General features: G+C 58.9%; 2 protein-coding genes across 12 annotated transcripts in view; both read right to left on the bottom strand.

Moving 5' to 3' along the window:
• The window catches only part of ZNF775 (zinc finger protein 775), a 17,267-nt gene extending 9,465 nt beyond the window's left edge, over positions 1-7,802 (bottom strand). The window contains exon 1 of one of the 2 annotated variants that reach the window (XM_059396127.1): positions 7,698-7,802. The gene's annotated coding sequence lies outside the window, so the exon portion shown is untranslated. The remainder of the gene's footprint in view (positions 1-7,697) is intronic. The other variant, XM_059396128.1, reaches the window with a different exon arrangement.
• Positions 7,803-10,746: 2,944 nt separating this feature from the next.
• REPIN1 (replication initiator 1) lies at positions 10,747-16,463 on the bottom strand. 10 transcript variants are annotated; one of them, XM_059396138.1, is made up of 5 exons: positions 16,321-16,463; positions 15,459-15,585; positions 12,378-14,101; positions 11,809-11,925; positions 10,747-10,761 (listed from the first exon to the last, which is right to left on the bottom strand). In XM_059396138.1, the coding sequence occupies exons 1-4, from the start codon at positions 16,357-16,359 to the stop codon at positions 11,839-11,841; spliced, it is 1,977 nt and encodes a 658-aa protein (XP_059252121.1). In that variant the 5' UTR covers positions 16,360-16,463; the 3' UTR covers positions 10,747-10,761; positions 11,809-11,838. The 10 variants fall into 10 exon arrangements, with proteins under 10 accessions (XP_059252121.1, XP_059252120.1, XP_059252122.1 ...); XM_059396137.1 differs by lacking the exon at positions 10,747-10,761 and adding an exon at positions 11,263-11,587; XM_059396139.1 differs by lacking the exon at positions 10,747-10,761 and having other exon boundaries at positions 11,263-11,925; positions 12,378-14,098.
• Positions 16,464-16,497: the final 34 nt, after the last annotated feature.

The following is a 16,497-nucleotide window of genomic DNA, read 5'->3' on the forward strand; positions in this document are numbered from 1 at the left end:
GGGGGGGGGGGGGGGGGGGGGGGGGGGGGGGGGGGGGGGCGCTGCTGACTTCCATGGGGCAACTTCCGGGCTCCATCTCCCATCATAAGCATAGGAGACCGCACCGCTCCTTGGGAGAAAGGCAGTTAGCAAACACGGCGGCCACCCCGTGGCCAGGTGCGTTGAGGATGCACTTCAGGTCACAAATGGTGCCATCGGGGAGTCCTCTTGCTTGAGGATGAGTTCCGCTCTGTCTGGTGGCAGGCTGTGTCTGGTCTCCTGGGCTGTGTCACTGGGTGGGGGCGCTGGCGGCCGGGGACCTCCTCCTGCTTTCCTAATCTCTTGTGCGCATTTCTATCTGCTTTCCCACTTATTTGATTTAAACAAAAATAAAAAACAAAAAACTTCTCTTTCTCTCCTCCTTTTGTGGGGAGCTTTTCAGAGTTGGCAGGAGATTTTGTTTTCAATTCTATTTCCCCACCAGGGGTCTGCTGTGCACCCCTACTGTGGCTTCTTACAGAGGCTAAAAGCTGCTCCTGGTGCAGAGAAAAAGCAGGCAGGAGAAGAGGGGAGGGAAAGACCCAGCAGGAGGGCACCGATGCCACCTCTTTCAGCCAGGTTACTGTGTGTCCCACACCTTGGGGTGGCCTCTCTCCCACTGGAGATTCGATGTCCTCCTGAAGAGGGTCGAAGGACTGGCGAAGGGGGAGGCTACTTAATTCAGGAAAACTCAGAAGGTCCAGAGGACCGGGGCCACAGTTCACGGTGAGGACAGAGGGTAGGGCCTTGACCTTATTCACAAAACACCCACACAACACAACAAGGGGCCTCTTGAGCCCAATCAGATGGGTCCTACTTGGTCCATTCTGTCCTCCCAGGGGTATTAGTACGACCTGTAAGTCAGCTCCGGTGGCAGGAAGGCTTCAGTTCCCGGTGAGTAATTCACAGCGAGCTACAGAGCAGCTCCCTGTGTCCCTGGGTATTCTGTCCCCACCACACCAGGGCTCAGGGTGGTCCCAGTCAGCACAGGAATGGGAACAGAGGGGAGGGGACCCCCATGGGCCCCAGGAGAAGAAGTAAGAAATGAGAGGGCCGGGGACAGAAGAGGCACAGAGGACAGGAACGGGGGCGGGCCCGCATGTCTTGAGGGCACCTCCCACTGTGTGCTCAGGCGGGATGCCTCTAGAAGACAGGCCAGCAGGTGTCCTACAGGTAAAAACCCCAAGAAAGCTGAACAGAGGGGAGTGTCTACGTGTGGCCACGTGTCTGCAGGTCAGCCAGGCAACCGTTCCTCTTCTGCCTCTGCCCTCTACGCTGTCCTGCAGACCCCTTCTGGCTGCCACTCACCGCCCCCCTGACCCTGGCTCCCCGACATGGCCTGGCACGCAGGCTGCCCAGCAGAACGCCCCCGCCGACACAGAAGGCAACAGGGCCGAGCCGGCTCCCCCGCGGTGCCCACACTGAGTCTCGGAAGGCTGCCTGGCCTCTCATCCCCGTCTCCAGCGACCTCTCCACTCCTGGCCCAGCAAGTTCTATGGAGGGTGGGACACACACAGGGGCTAGGTCTTGGGACAAGGCCCTGGTCACTTCCCCCTTCCCGGCACCTGGCTCTGGGCCTGGGCCTGCCCTCCCCGGTGAGGCTGCAGTTGGGGTGTGAGCCCCCTCTGAGAGGGGCTGGGGGGCGGGCGGGGCAGCTGCTGGCAAACCTCTCCGCGTGCACAAAGGGAGGACTGTGCCCGCAGCAGGTGGTAAGGTCTGGGGACAGGGGAAGGTAACAAAGCGGCTTTGCTCCCAGCAGAATCCTGGGGGCAGGGCGGGGAGCAGATGGCAGCTGGGCCGAGGAGAAAGGCCACAGACAGGAGGGGCAGCACAGGGACGCATTCCTGTCCCCCCACACCCTCCCAACCACAGGCCCCTGGAACTTTCCACCAGCTGCGCACGACCTTCACAGCGCAGGCCGCAGGCGGGGCAGGGGAAGCGGATGTCACCTCATGTGTCCTTTGTCACTGGCAGAGCGGGGACTGGCCCCATGCCCCCACCAGGAGCTGAGGCTGGGAGGGGTAGCATCACCCCAAAACACGGCCCACAGGCCCAGCTCACAGGCCCTCCTCAGCCACGAGCTCCCACCAGGCCCACACCCAGGTCCTCAACAGCCACCGCTGCACCCCTACACCAGCAGCCCCCTTGTCCCCACAGGAAACCTCAGGCGGGGGGTCCTCTGCCCCAAGTGCTCCTTCCACGTCGAGCTGACCGCCTGTGCCACACCAGCGAGGCTGCCGTGCGTCCTGAATGGCTCACCTTTCCATTAGCCACATCTTTCCGGCCCCTCAGCTGGTCTGACCCCATCTTGTCCACAGCGCATGGCCCATCCCCCCGCCTCCCGCCCCCCTCCCCCCAGGCTCTAATCGCTCTAATCTGCCTGGCCCACTCCCGGCTTTCTTTCCTTGGGAGTTCCTGGTTCCCTGCAGGCAGGCCCTGCTTCCCATCTCCTTGCCCTGATCCCACCGCGCTGGCTCACACAGGTCAGATGCCCAGGGACCCAGACTCAAGACTGTGGCTCAGGACAGCATTTGTAACTGGGTGGCCCCACTCAGGCTTGACCCCAGTGGGGGGTACTCTCAGAGTGCTCCCTACGGGCCCAGGTTCTGCTGCTCCTAACCTCACTTACTGAGGGGCATGGGGGACAGCCCTGAGATCTTGATATTGACTTGGCCATGGAAAGAAGGGTGCTCAGCCAAGACCCCCGTTCGGACAGGGAGAGGGTCCCTAGCCACTGTGCACCAAACACTTAGCAGGCATCGCCCATTTCCTCCTTCACAACCAACTCTGGCTGAGGAACCACGGCGCCCAGAGTTAAACCATTTGCCCCAGGTCACACAGCTGGTAAGAAAGAGAGCCAGAACCAAACTGGGGTCAACCTGGCCCCACCAGAGTTCCTTCTTGGGGACCATGTCGCCTCCTAGAAGAAAGTACGGGACTTACCAAACCTTAAACAACCCTTCCCTTGTTTTCTATCCACACTTGATTATTCAAATTTACATAAGTTAACTTTTAAATTCAGATTCTCCATCACTCCTGGCAGCATTTCAAGCGCGCTCAACGGCCTCATGGAGGCCGAGCTCCCGCAAGGACAGCCGAGGACATTCCTAGGTTCCTGAAGCCCCGTGGGACGGCACTGAGCTTGACCATGGGCTCCAGGCAGACAGGGGCCTTGCTCCGTTCACAACCACACCCGGCTTTCTTCACTTCACAAATGCTGCATTTTTTTTTTTACAGACTGAAGGTTTGTGGCCAGTCTGCGTGGAGCACGATTTTTCCCGACAGCCTTTGCTCACTTCCTGTCACTGTGTCACATTTTGGTAATTCTCACACTATTCCAAACTTTTTTGTTATTACCATATTTGCTAGGGGGATCTGTGATCAGCGATTATGACCTGCGGAAAGGCCAGATGATGGACAGCATGTTCGGGTAATGAAGTATTTTTTAACGAAGGCATGTACGTTGTCGGTGTATACATACGGCTGTCGCACATGCAGCAGATACTGTATCGTGTAAATAAAACTCGCATGCATCGAGAAACCCAAAATCCACTTGATTCGCTTTAGCGCAGTATCTGCTTTCCTGCAGGGGTCTGGAAACGAACGCGCTATCTCCAAGGTGTATCTGTTGAATGAATGAATGAATGAATGAATGAGTGAGTGAGTGAGTGGAGGAGGGAAGGGAGGGCTCCTCTGGCCCCCGTCCTTGGTCACTGATGACAACCATCTAGGGACAGGGGGATGGCGTTTTCCACTGGGAATCCAACTGCAGTCACTGTCAGTGGTGTTTCAGGTACAGTACGCGGGGATGGGCATCTGAGGAGAAACGGGGGTGAACGCTAAATGCACAGACACATCCGGAAACAATCTTAGCTAACATCTAACACAGCTAAGGAAAGCAAGGTTCAGAGCGGCAAAAACACAAGAGAGGCTCCTACATAAGGGAAGAGCTGCAAAACTGGATGTAAAGTACAGAGAAGCTGAGACCTTCAGAAACCCACAGACCCGCGTGCAGACCCACAGACACCAGCGCGTGCAGGCACGAGCCACAGGAGCACGACACAAGCGGTGCGCCCGTGAACACGGGAACGTGCATCTGCGCGGGACTCCGCTACGCTCCCAGCTGGCCCCTGCTCCAAGAAAGGGAACTCAGGGAGCCGGAAGTGAGGCAGTATGATCGAGGGACAGTCACCACCTGTTAAGTACCCCAGCTGTTTCGGAATCTTCAGAGGCCCCCAGCACCTACACAGTCACCCCAAACTCTGCTCCCCGATGTGAGCGGGCCTGGCAGGAGGAAGAGGGTGTGTGTGGACTTTCCTGTTGGGACCATCTCAAGACCACACACCCCTCCCTGTATAGGTCACTGGACCCTCAACAGCCCTGGGAGGCGGGAGTCTGGGCTACATGCATGTGCCTAACAGGGCAGGAGTGGAGGGGGCTGAGTGGACAGTGGTAAGGGAAGTAGGGCTGGAGGCTGCGGGCCCTGAGCGCCAGGCAGGGGGGCTGGACCTGAAGCTCCGGACGCTTCTGCTGGCCTAAGGCTCAAAGTCTCAGCTTCACGGAGGGGAAGGAGGCAGTCTGTCCTCTGTCATGCCCCTGGACATACCAGACCTCCAACCTTCCTCTTGTTGAGGACACACATACCAGTGGCTTTAAAATGTTATCAGAAACACAATGCAGCTGCCACCGGGGCCCCAGGAGACCTGCTTCCCATCTCACATGGCCCCTGGGCCCACAGACAAACAAGCAGGCCCAGAGGCCCTAGCTCAGACCAGGGAAGTGTTGCCGCCACCACCTAGAGAGGCCCGCCTTCTCCCCTCACCCAAGCATGAGCATGCCCAAGGTCCTTCTGGGCCTCCCAAAGGACTCCCCACCCCCTCCAGGGCCTCCACCCCATCTTCCTCTCCCCTCACCTGCCCAGCTCCCCCAGAACGCCTCCGTCTTCTCCGGCTTCCCCCAGATGGCACCCAGCACTGGACCAGGGTCCCGCGCACCTCCCGCTACGGCCCTTCTTCCAAGCCCTGCCCCTTCTGCCTCTTCTGCTCCAGCACCTTTAGACCTCGGTCTCCCAAACACCGTGGCCCTCAGTCCTAGGACAGGGGTCAGAGGAGCGAGTGGAAAGGACGGGCCATCATTCCACAGAAATTCTTAAAATTATTATTTGGAAAATACTAACACATATTCCTTCGGATAGACTTGTGCTCTCAAGCAAGCTGGGAAAACAGTGGGAAACATTCACAAAGTGCAAGACGAATTACTTCTAGGTCACCCCCGCCCTGCCGCCCACATTATAAGAACTGTACCTCAGGGTTGCCCTGGTAAGAACAGCCCAGTTCAATGACCTCAGGCTGCTTTCACCGGCATCAGCTGGGAACCAGGTCCACTGACAGTGGGGGCAGCTGCTGTATCCTGTCATGCCTGCCCCCCTCCCAGAGGTCCACGACGTAACCCCAGGCCCATCTCCGAGGCACCTCTTTCCAGCACTTCTGCCTCCGCGCGTCCAACATTCACCCTTTGCTACGACTGCCCCGCCTCCCCTCCCTAGCCCTGTACCTGTCCCTCACCAGTGGCCTCCACATCCCCAGCCTCTGCTCCCCCGTCTCCCTTTAGAGGAAAGAGCAGCACGCACACTCCTCAGCCCCAAGGTCCAAGACTCAAGAGCCCACCAGGGCCTGGGGACCCCTATGACCCGATCTGAAGGCAAGACATGAAACTAACTGCGGACAACACATTGAACAGATGTCACCTTCTCATTCATAAACACTTTCCAACGCCTTAGAGCTTAGAACGGGTAAGGAGTGTCCTGCCCCCCAAACCCCCCGCTTGCCAGATGAGGAAAGCGAAGCCCAGAGGTGATCCCCCTTGCCTCATAAAGAGTCGGACTGAGGTCTCCTTCTGCACACTCGGACCACACTCCTCCCTCCCAGCCATCGCTGCACTAGGAAATCTTGGATTCCTCAGCTTAACCCTCATGCGGGGCAGGGGGCAGGTGCATGGGGTTGGCCCACCAGCACCAAGTTCAGAACTTTGTCCTGGGTACCCCCTGCCTCTCCCGGGGGCACAGTGGTCTTCATCAGGCCTCTCAAATCCACCACCCCCTCTCACTGTCCAGAATACAACTGTCCCAGTGCACACCTGGGGAAGGCTGTACCAGAGCTGTTTTTAATTCCTCCAAGATCTCCCACTGCCCCCACCCCCATCCAGTTCAGGCCTCACTTCTTCTTGCCCATAGACTGTACCAGTTTTTATAGCTTATCTTGCCCCTCCATAATCCATTCATCACCCAGAACTCAAAGCAATTTCCCCCAAATTACAATGAGGCCATGTTACTACTTTGCTCAAAATACTTCCCAGTGGGTCCCCAGCACTTTCAGGTTCAGCTAGAAATTTCTTGGCAAGACCATTTAGAACCCGCCTCTGCTCGCTTCTCCTGCCTCCCAGCTCCCCCTTGTCCCAACATGTGACTCTCTGACCTTGCAGCATCTTGGCTGGCCTGTGACCAGTCTTGGAATACTCTTGCCCAGCTCTCCTCTGGCCAGCCTAGATCAGGGACCGCTCTGAGCAGGAAGCCTTTTTTGGATATGCCAGGCTCAGTTAGGAGCCCTTCTCTGTTTGACCTGTGTACCCACCCAGCCTGATACCACTGTACATGGGATAAAAATAATTTATGTGTCTCCGCAGCAAGACGGTAAACAGCTTAACATGGAGTATTTCTCTCTCCCCAACACCCAGCCCAAGGTCCCATGTGTTGTAAACCATTAACAAAAATTTTAGTAAAGAAACACAATACAGAAATTTAAGTCCAAAACGGATTAGAAGCACAGAATCATGGAACCTTAGAGTTGAAGGGAGACTAATATCCTCTAATCTCTTCATTTTACAGCTGAACCCAGGGACCCCAAAAAGAACCGCCAGCCGTGTAGCCTGGACGTGAGCCGGTCTCAAGGTCCTGGGCTCTGACCACACCCAGCCCCAGGTCTGACTGACCCCGACACACTCCAGGCTCCGCCCTGCCCAAAGGACGGGAGGAGGCAGCATCTCTGTTAGCCTCCCCCTTTAGGAGGAGCCCCCAACTCCCACCCCCACTGAGGTCTTGACTCCTGTGCCCATTCTCCTGGGATGGAGTTCCCCCAACACACGCACACGCACTTCCAATTTCGGTGGTGCTTCCCCCTCATTGTTCGCCCTCGCAATCTTCATGGCCCCTCACTGAATCATTTATTAAGCAGCTACTCTGTGTCACCGTGCGGCGAGCCCTGGGGTTCCTGCCCTCCAAAAGCTCGGTCTCTCCGACACAGCCGACACAGCCCCGAACACAGGGACAGCGCTTGGGCAGAACGCGCCCGAAGGGACCAGGGGTCAAGCCCTCCGCTCACCACCCCGTCCCTCCCGCTCTCACAGGCCCCCTCCTGCTCTCTGCCCGGCCTGCAGCCCCCTCCCACGCACGGCCCGGGCCCCTGTCCCCAGGGGCTGTGTGGGGGGTCGGGAAAGTTCGGGGCCGCAGCGCCAGGAGCTCAGGGGACCCCGAGACCCCCCGAGGCCGCCGCCAGCCCGAGGGTGGGTGGAGGCAGCGCGGGAGGAGCGGGCCGGGCGCTGGCCCCACAGCACGGTCCGTCCCTCCGCACGCCCCTCCCGCCCGGATTCGGAGGGACTCGGAGGGAGGGGACGGGAATAAATACCTTGACTTTGTGGTTAAGGTTAACGGGAACTGCCACCCCGGGGCGACTTGGGCACTGGGCTCTCCGGCCCCGCCAGTCCCGGGACAGGCGGGGCGGGCGCCTGCCCCTGATTGGCTAGCGGGCTTAGCCATCCCCGGGGCCGTCCCGCGGTCTGATTGGCCGCGCCGCTCAGATGACCAGCTCGGCCCTATCGGAGAAGCCCGCGGGGCGGCCCCTTTGTTCTCCTGAGCCAATAGCCCTGGTGGGCGGGCTGACCCCGCCGCCCGCGGAGCCTCGCGGGGGCGGGGGCCCGCGCGGCGTTAACGCTTTGGCTGCTGGCGCGCGAGTGGAGTCCAGGGCTCCGAGGGGCGGAGGGGCCGAGGGCGAGGTGGCGTGCTGGTGACCGGACAGCGCCGCGGCACCCCGTACTTCCCCTCGGCCGCGCGCTCCCTCCGGCTCTGGCCCCGCGGACGCGCGCTCAGATGGATCCCGTCGTTCCGCAACTCTCCGTCCGACTCAGGACGCGCCCGCACCGCTCTTGGTGCCGGGATCCGGGAGGACAGGACGCACGAAGCCCGCTCTGGCGCTCACACTCGAGTGTGCATGAGACATGGTGGCACTTGGTACACCAGGTGTTAGGGTGAGAAGCTGTTGTACGGATCTCGCGGGACCCGAGAGAAATCGCCGTCCGCACCGCGCGCGGCGCCGGGCACGTCGTGGGCGCCCGATCAATGATCCTGGGGTCTCTAAGAGAGAGACACGCCAAGACCTCGTTACACCCACCCCCCTCGCTTTCTTATCAGGAAACAGCGGTCTGAAGAGGTCACGTTCCTGGGTGGAGTGTCCCAGCAAGGCACACTCCAGGGAGGGTCTTGACTGCTCCTGGAGACCTCCGGAAAAGAGAATTTTCTCTTCTACCCGCACTAATTGGAACCAAATGTTCTTTATGCCAACAAGGGTCCTCACACTGCTCCCTCCAGCCCGCTGGGTCAGCTCCCACTGGCAGTATTCTCTCTGGAGCTGCTGAGAAACTGCCTTTGGGACTGGGGGTTGATAAAGACAGAGCTGGCCTCTCTCTCCCTGAGACATCGACTGTGCAGCTGGTGGGCCTCGTTCTAGTGAATCAGTAGCTGCCTCCTGGGCATTGCCGTGGCCCAGCTATTGTTTGGTTCAGGACAATAGACACTGTCGGACTGAGATTCTGTCCGGTTTGCCACTAACTTTTGTGCAGTTTTTCTGTCTCTGGACTTTGACTTACCTGTAAAAGAGTAATTTCCTAGTTACATACTTACCTTTCCTGACTTTTGCAGGATCCAAACTGGTTCTGTTGTCTATAGAAGTATATGTAAAGTATAAAAGCCTACACAGAGGCCAGATACCACTAGGCCATCAACTTTTTCAAGAATCGGGTCCATCTCTTTATTTTCTAGAATACCTACTGGAGGTTTACCAAAGGCGTGTGGAATTCTGGTGTTCTGGTCCCAGATCTGTCACTGGACATGAGTGAGAAAACCCACTTGTCTTAGGCATGTTTCCTATACAGAGTGAAAGATTTCCTCCAGATTGGCATTTTATGACCAAGGGTGTTTCAAGGACGGAAAGAATGAAGCACATCTGGGATCCGATTTACATTAAGAAAAAAGAAAAGACAGAACGGGCTGGGGAGAGGGGAGAATGGAAGACTTCGGCATTTAAGAAATATATGTCTGCATTATTAAATTTTGACAAGATAATTGACTTCTTGTAATTGTATTTAAAAAGTGGGCGGCGGGGGGGGGGGAACTGGACACTTCAGAAGTGTGGCTCCTGTCAGCAGAACTCTGACCCCTCCAGCCTAAGCAGTTCCTCCCTCAAGACTGCTGTCAGCATGTGCCATGCTGAGCAAGGACTTGGGATCCACCAGGTCCTCTGAGGGACCCAGAAAGGACCCATGGACAAGTTCACTCTGTCCCAGCTTGACCAGCCCCCTCAAGGCCACTTCAGTGACTTCCCCTGAACTTTGGACCTCTCCTCACCATCTCTGCCCAAAAGCAGGTGCAGCACAGAATGAATGGACACCCAATGCCAGCTTTCCCCACCTCCAAGCATTTCCTCCAAAGGTCATCTTTCACAGTCAGAAACCCTGGTCAGATTCCTTCGTCCTTATCCTTTTCCCCAACCCCCAAGTACAAACCTTAGATGCCTGAGGACCTGGCTCCTGCTCCCTGCTCATCAGCCCCAGACCTTGACCTACCTGCCTGCCCCCCCCAAAAACATTGCTTTCCTTCCCTTGAATACCTGGGGTCTCTTAAAGAGACATACTGATGTGTGGTTTTCTTGAGTCAATGCTTCTAGTCTCTGAAAGATAATTTGCCATTAACTATAGAGGGTTTTTTTTTTTAAGATTTCTTTATTTGACAGATAGAGATCACAAGTAGGCAGAGAGAGGAGGAAGTAGGCTCCCTGCAGAGCAGAGAGCTCCAAAGGAAGAGGCTTTAACCCACTGAACCACCCAGGCGCCCCACTATAGAGGTTCTTAAGTGGCTCCATGAAGGCATGAAGTAGCTTGAACCAATATGAAACTTGGAAGCTATCTGCTTCCATCCTGCTCGAGCCACTCACCCCCATCTCCCTCCCTCCGCTCATTATTTGTGTACACATATATGTCCAGACTTGGGCCTCCTGGAGGTAAGGACAAGGTTTCATCTTGGTAAACCCCTAGTTGCCATCACAACATCAGGCATGGTAGGCATTTAATAATTATTTCCACCAGAGGTGCCTGGGTGGCTCAGTGGATTGAAGCCTCTGCCTTCGGCTCAGGTCATGATCCCAGAGTCCTGGGATAGAGGCCTGCATCGGGCTCTCTGCTTAGTGGGAAGTCTGCTTCCCTTCCTCTCTCTCCGCCTGCCTCCTGCCTGATTGTGATCTCTGTCAACTAAATAAAATCTTTAAAAAAAAAATTATCTTCACCAAAGCAGCAGCATACTCTGTTCACCCAGCAAACACGTAGTGGTGGTCAGGAGCCTAGGGTCCAGGAGTCAAGAGACGCGGGTTTAAATGGCCTCTGGTGATTACCAGTTACACGACCTTGAGCAAATGTTTTTATCTGTAAAAGAGGAGTACCTCCCAATCAGAGATTATGTGAGATCACTTAAGTAAACTTTGCATGGTGCGGCTCCCATAAACCGTGGTGGCTATTATGCATGGTGTGCACAGGCTGGATCTATGCAGAAATCACTAAAACTGGCAGGAAAAGGGCCTACGGATACCTGTCAAGAACAGGCACTCTGATGTGTATGAAACGGTGCAGGGAAGCATCAGCAGGCCAGCCAGGAAGGCACTCTAGGACATTAGGATCAGATCTTTTCCTCCGGATAACTGGCCCCTGCCCAGTCTGACTTGACCCCACAGAAATCTAAGTCCCTGCAGAACTAGCCCCACCCACAGGGTGCACCCAGCCTCCCCTGGGAAAGAACAGGAAGTAAGGTGCAAAGGAGCTCAGGTGGGGGCACTCCTCCCCTGTCGCCCCTCCCCCCATCCCAGAGCAGAGCTCCCTGCTTCTCTTTCAAACTACACAGCTTCCCAGGAGCAAGGAACACTCAGCCACCAGCTCTAAAACCAAATCTTTATTCTCTAGTTTGAAAAGGAGGGTGAGTGGTTGTTCTGTTTCATTCCAGAGAACAGAACAAGGCCCAATAGGTAGAAATTACAGGAAAGTGGATTCCATTCATTATAAGGAAGAATTTCTAACAATTAGAATTATCCTACAATAGAACCAGGGCCTCAGGAGGTGGGGACTCCCTGTCACCTAAGTGTTCAAGCAGAGGCTGGGCATCCATGACCTAGAAATGGGGAAAGGGAAGCTCGCCCCTTTCTGCCTGTCCGCCGACCCTCCATGATCAATGGGGCAGTCCTTCCCACCATGTTGAGCTCTGCAACGAGTGGAGGGTTGGGGGTGTTCAGACAGAAGCCTGGACAGGGGGCTGCTGACAGCCAGGAGATGTTCTAAGTGATGGGAGGGTGCTGCGTTGATCTCAGGGAGGGGGAGCAGAGCTGAGCACTAACAGTAGATGGGTCTCTCCGAGCCCCAGTGCCTATGCAGGGGCAGGAGGAAGGGGATGGGGTGGGACAGGTTAGAGCAGCGGGGCCTCACCTCTCTGAGCTGGAAAAGCCCCAGGTGCGTCTAACAAGGCCAGCAGGTTCTCCCGGGTGTATCCAGCTGGTCCACTTTTCCTCCCAAGAGCTCATTTACTAGGGGACTACGCCACACCTACTTCCAAAAAAAAAAAAAAAAGAGCTGAAGGAACTCATAATAAAAGACAAGGACATTAAGGCGTTTACACCAGAGGGGAAGGGTCTTCCTGGCCCCTGGTGGCCCCTCCAGCAGGAGGGCTCAAAGGGGTAGGTGGAGCTGCTATTGCTACTTTTCCAGGGCATGGGACAGTCAGGACGGAACCTCAGCAAACACCGGCTGGAGGCCGGAGTCCCGTGCTCCGCGAGCCGCTCCTGGTGCCCGGGGCGGGGGTTGGGGGAGGGGGGACGGCTGAACCTCCCTCTCCAGAAGGGCCCAGCTCACTGGCTGCTCTCCCATCCCTTGCCTCCACCAAGGGCAACACAGGCCCCCCCCAACCCGCAGCCCAGGCCCACGGCACCACTCTCCCATCAGTGACGCCCAGGGTACTCCCCCACCCCCTCGGCCTCCGCAGCCCTGCCCGCTCAGACGTCATGCTTCTTCTGATGGGCCAGGAGCTTCTCCTCGTCGTCGAAGGTCTGGCCACAGATGGCGCAGCAGAAGGCGCCGTCCCGGATGTGGCTCTTCCGGTGGGTGATGAGGTTGGACTTCTGGCTGAAGCTGCGGTCGCAGTCGGGGCAGGCGTAGGGGCGCTCGCCCGTGTGGATGCGCCGATGGGACACCAGGTTGGACTTCTGGCTGAAGGCCTTGCCGCAGTCCGGGCAGACGTAGGGCTTCTCGCCGGTGTGGATGCGCCGGTGGGCCGCCAGGTAGGGCTTGTGGCGGAAGGCCTTGCCGCAGTCCGGGCAGACGAAGGGCCGCTCGGGGGCGTGGTCGCGCCGGTGGGCCGCCAGGTGGCTGCCCTGGGAGAAGCGGCGCCCGCACTCCTCGCACGCGAAGGGCCGCTCGCCCGAGTGCACCCGGGAGTGCGCCACCAGGTGGGTCTTCTTGCCGAAGTTCTTGCCGCACTCGGCGCAGGCGAAGGGCCGCTCGCCGCTGTGCTGCCGCTGGTGCGCCCGCAGGAAGCGCTCCAGCCGGAAGCTCCGGCCGCAGTCCTCGCAGCTGAACAGGGACGGGGGCGCGGCGGCCGCGGCGGCCGCGGGCGCTCCGGGGCCCTCGGGCGGAGGCTCGGGCGCCCGCTCCCGAGCGGGTTTCGGCGCGGCCTCGGCGGCGGGGGGCTCAGGCGAGGCCTCCAGGGGGCCGGCCGGAAGCTGGGGGCTCCCCGTGCCGGGGACGCCCGGGGCCGACCCTTCGGACCGCTTGTGGATCTTGCTGTGGGACAGCAGGTTGGGTTTGTGGCGGAAGCGACGGCCGCACTCCGTGCACGGGTAGGGCTTCTCGCCGGTGTGGATGCGCCGGTGTGAGGTCAGGTAGGGCTTATTGGTGAAGCGCTTCCCGCATTCCGGGCACTGGTGGGGCCGCTCGCCCGTGTGCACGCGGCGGTGGGCGATCAAGTTGGGCTTGTGCCGAAAGCGCTTGCCGCAGCAGGCACACTGGAAGGGGCGGTCGACCGCGTCTCCGCCAGGCCGTGGGGCGGTCACGGCCGGGCGGCCCCTAGGCCGGGGCCCCAGAGCCTTGGCCGCTGCCTCCTCCAGGGCCTCGGCTACGTGAACCCGCTTGTGAGCGACTAGCTGGTCCCACTGGGCAAAGCTCCGGCCACAGTTGCCGCATATGAAGGGCCGGGCCTCCGGGGCTGGGGGGTGGCACCTCCGCGCGTGCGCTCGAAGCTGCTTCGGCCGCCAGAAGCGTCTCGCACATTCAGGACACGCGATGGGCCGCTTTGCCGCCGAGTGTGCTCGCAGATGCAGAACAAGGGCCACCCAGCCTCGGAAGCTCTGCCTGCAGAGGTGGCAGGCGAAGCCCAGATCTGGGGTGGCAGCCGCGTGGACCTGGCAGTGCAGGGCCAAGAAGGGCGCGTGTCGGAAGCGACGGCCGCATTCAGGACAGGGCAGCGGCAGCCGGGCCTGGCAGTGCCGGCTGTGAAGCCACAGGGCCACCCAGCCCGGGAAGTGCCTTCGGCAGTGGGCACAGCGATGGGCCCTACTGGGGGCTTGGCCGCCCGACTGGGCCACGGAAGTGCCTTGTAACCTCAGCCCATGGGGCTCCTTCTCCAGGGTCTGGGGCAACTTCTGGGAGGGCCCAGGGACCCTGGGCTGGGCGGGACCCATGGCCAGGGGGCCCTTGCAGCGCTGTTCCAGCATGGGTTCTTCCTCTGCTGAGGGTGGAAAAGCAGTGTCACTCTGGGGATCAACTTACCCTGCCCCGGTTCCTCCCTGGCCAACCCTAGGCCCGAAAGGAGCTCATCCCTCTGAACTCCTACAGCCCTTGAATCTGGACTATTCTGTTTCCTTGTCTGTTCTACATCATTTCAATCCTGCGCTTCTAGATACCATTTCAAGTGCATTTAAGTATTTACTAAGTATTTGCTAACCCTGGAAACTACCAGAAGGGAGGAACTCTGACACTTCTTGGAATCCCCCTCACGCCAGTCACCCAGTGTCTGGCATGGAGTAAACACTCCAGCGTCGGCTGGACAAATATTCCTGCCTTGGGACTCATCAGAAAACGTGGTCGCCTCTCCCAGGTGCTTCCCTGCTGCTCCCCGCTCGTTTCTATTTCCTGCCGCTACATTTGAGCTTCCCAGCAACAGTGAGGCAGGACAAGACACGATGCTCCCAGTCTGACAGATGAAGCAACTCTGAGGCATAAAAAGGAGAGAGGGGGCCTGCCCGAGTGGACACAGTAAACCAAAAGCGGAACCCAGACCATGGAACAGGCCTTCTAAACTCCCAGTCCAGTGCTCCTGCCTCTGCACCTGGGTTTGTAAAGTTCCCACAGAAAGAAACTCCCACGGCCTTTATCATATTTATCCTCTACTGGGCTCTGATCAAACCACAGGGGAGCCTTCTGGGCCTCTGTGACCTCAGTCGCTCAGGGTGGAAGCGGGAGAGCAGGAGACAGCAGCGCTCCTGGGGAACAGGAGGGGAGTGCTGGATGCTAAGGGTCAGGTCACGGCCTGTCCAGACTGTGCCCACACTCTGCCTGCCTGCCCTCCTCTACCCACACACATGATTAGGACATCGCAAGGAGAGCTCTCCCGAATCCAAGGAACACCCACAGCTGGCTATCCTCGGGGGCCCAGATCCCTGCCTCCCCTCAGGTGGTAGGGATCATTACCAGGGCAAGGCTGTAATCCCCGTCCGCTGCCAGGTCATGCCCCAACCCCACCAGAGGCTGCCCCACATTCCACTCTTCCACGGTGCCCAGGAGCCCAGATTCCTCAAGGAGAGCTTCCTGCAGCCACTGAGGGGTGGGTGGTGCGGAGCCTCCTAATGGACCTTCACTGCCAGCTTACAAGCTCCAGACACATCCTCAATTCCCTAGCGCCGGACTCCTCTCCAGGAGCTCAGACATGACTCATTCCCCATGGCCAGACTGAGCACAGGGAAGACGCTGGTATGGGAAGGGGGTCCTTCCCCCCTACAGGTGACTTCCTTCCTCCAGGATGAGGAGATCTGAGTACTGGGGCTGTGGAACCATTTAGGAACCCAACAAAGAAGGCCAGACTCTACCCTGGAGACCGTGGAGCTGGAGATGAGGCTTTTTCCAGCCCCTCCTGGGGATGTTCCTGGGGATACTTCTGCGGCTGCAGTGCCGGCTTCGGCCCACACTCTGGTAGCCCCCAGATGTCAGAGAAAACTGCAGCAGTAAAGACACCCCTACCCCCATGGCAGAGCTCAGACCTCTGAGTGCAGAGAGGCCAGCCTTACCTGCGGGGAGGGGAGAGAAAACACGCATGAGGCTCTGAGATCCTCCAGGGCAGTCAGTGTGTCCTCGCCAGCCACCACCCCTTCCCCCATCCAAGACCCACACCCTGAGCGGCCCAGTGACCTTAATGGATACTGGATTAATCAATGAATGTGCCCCCTTCACCAAGGAAGTACACGACAGCGTTTGGGGGTCATTTCCTCCACGGGTAAGGTCACAGCATGAATTCTCCATGCTGATGGCCAAAGGCCGGCAGAAACTCTGGAATCCCTGCCGGCTCCCCTTCCCCCACCCTCCTCCCAACAGGAATTCCAGGCCCGGTTCCCAAGGGGCTGCGTAGGGCGAGCTAGTATGTCCAGGTCTCCGGCACAATCCCCTTGCGCCTGTGGATGGCAAAAGGTCGCCGAGACCCCACACGCCCCTTTTGTTTACGCGCGTGTCCCCCGTCCACGTCGCGGACACACGGCTCCGCGCACTCCGAGTGGGCCCTTTCGGGTCCCCACGCAGAGCGCACCTCGCGGAGCCTGTGCGCAGGTGCGCGGGCTCGCCCCCCCATTCGGTCCAGCACTGCCCCCCCCAACACAGCGCACACACAGTCACGCGCCCGGCAGGTAGGGCCTCCCGCCTCGGGCCCCCGTGGAACCCAGCGCCCTGCCCGGGACGAACCTCTCCGGCGGGGTGCGCGGAGGCGCGTCGCGCGTCCATGAGGCCGGAACGCCGGCGCCGGCGGCCGCGCTCCCCACCCCGCGCGGCGACAGCGGCAGGTTCGAGTTCACAACTGCCAGGCCCGGGCCCAGCACCCCCCCCCCCCCCCCGGTCCCCCGCCCCACGTGACTACAGGAG

Source organism: Mustela nigripes, chromosome 4 (genome assembly GCF_022355385.1).
Source record: "Mustela nigripes isolate SB6536 chromosome 4, MUSNIG.SB6536, whole genome shotgun sequence".
Classification (NCBI taxonomy): Eukaryota; Metazoa; Chordata; class Mammalia; order Carnivora; family Mustelidae; genus Mustela; species Mustela nigripes.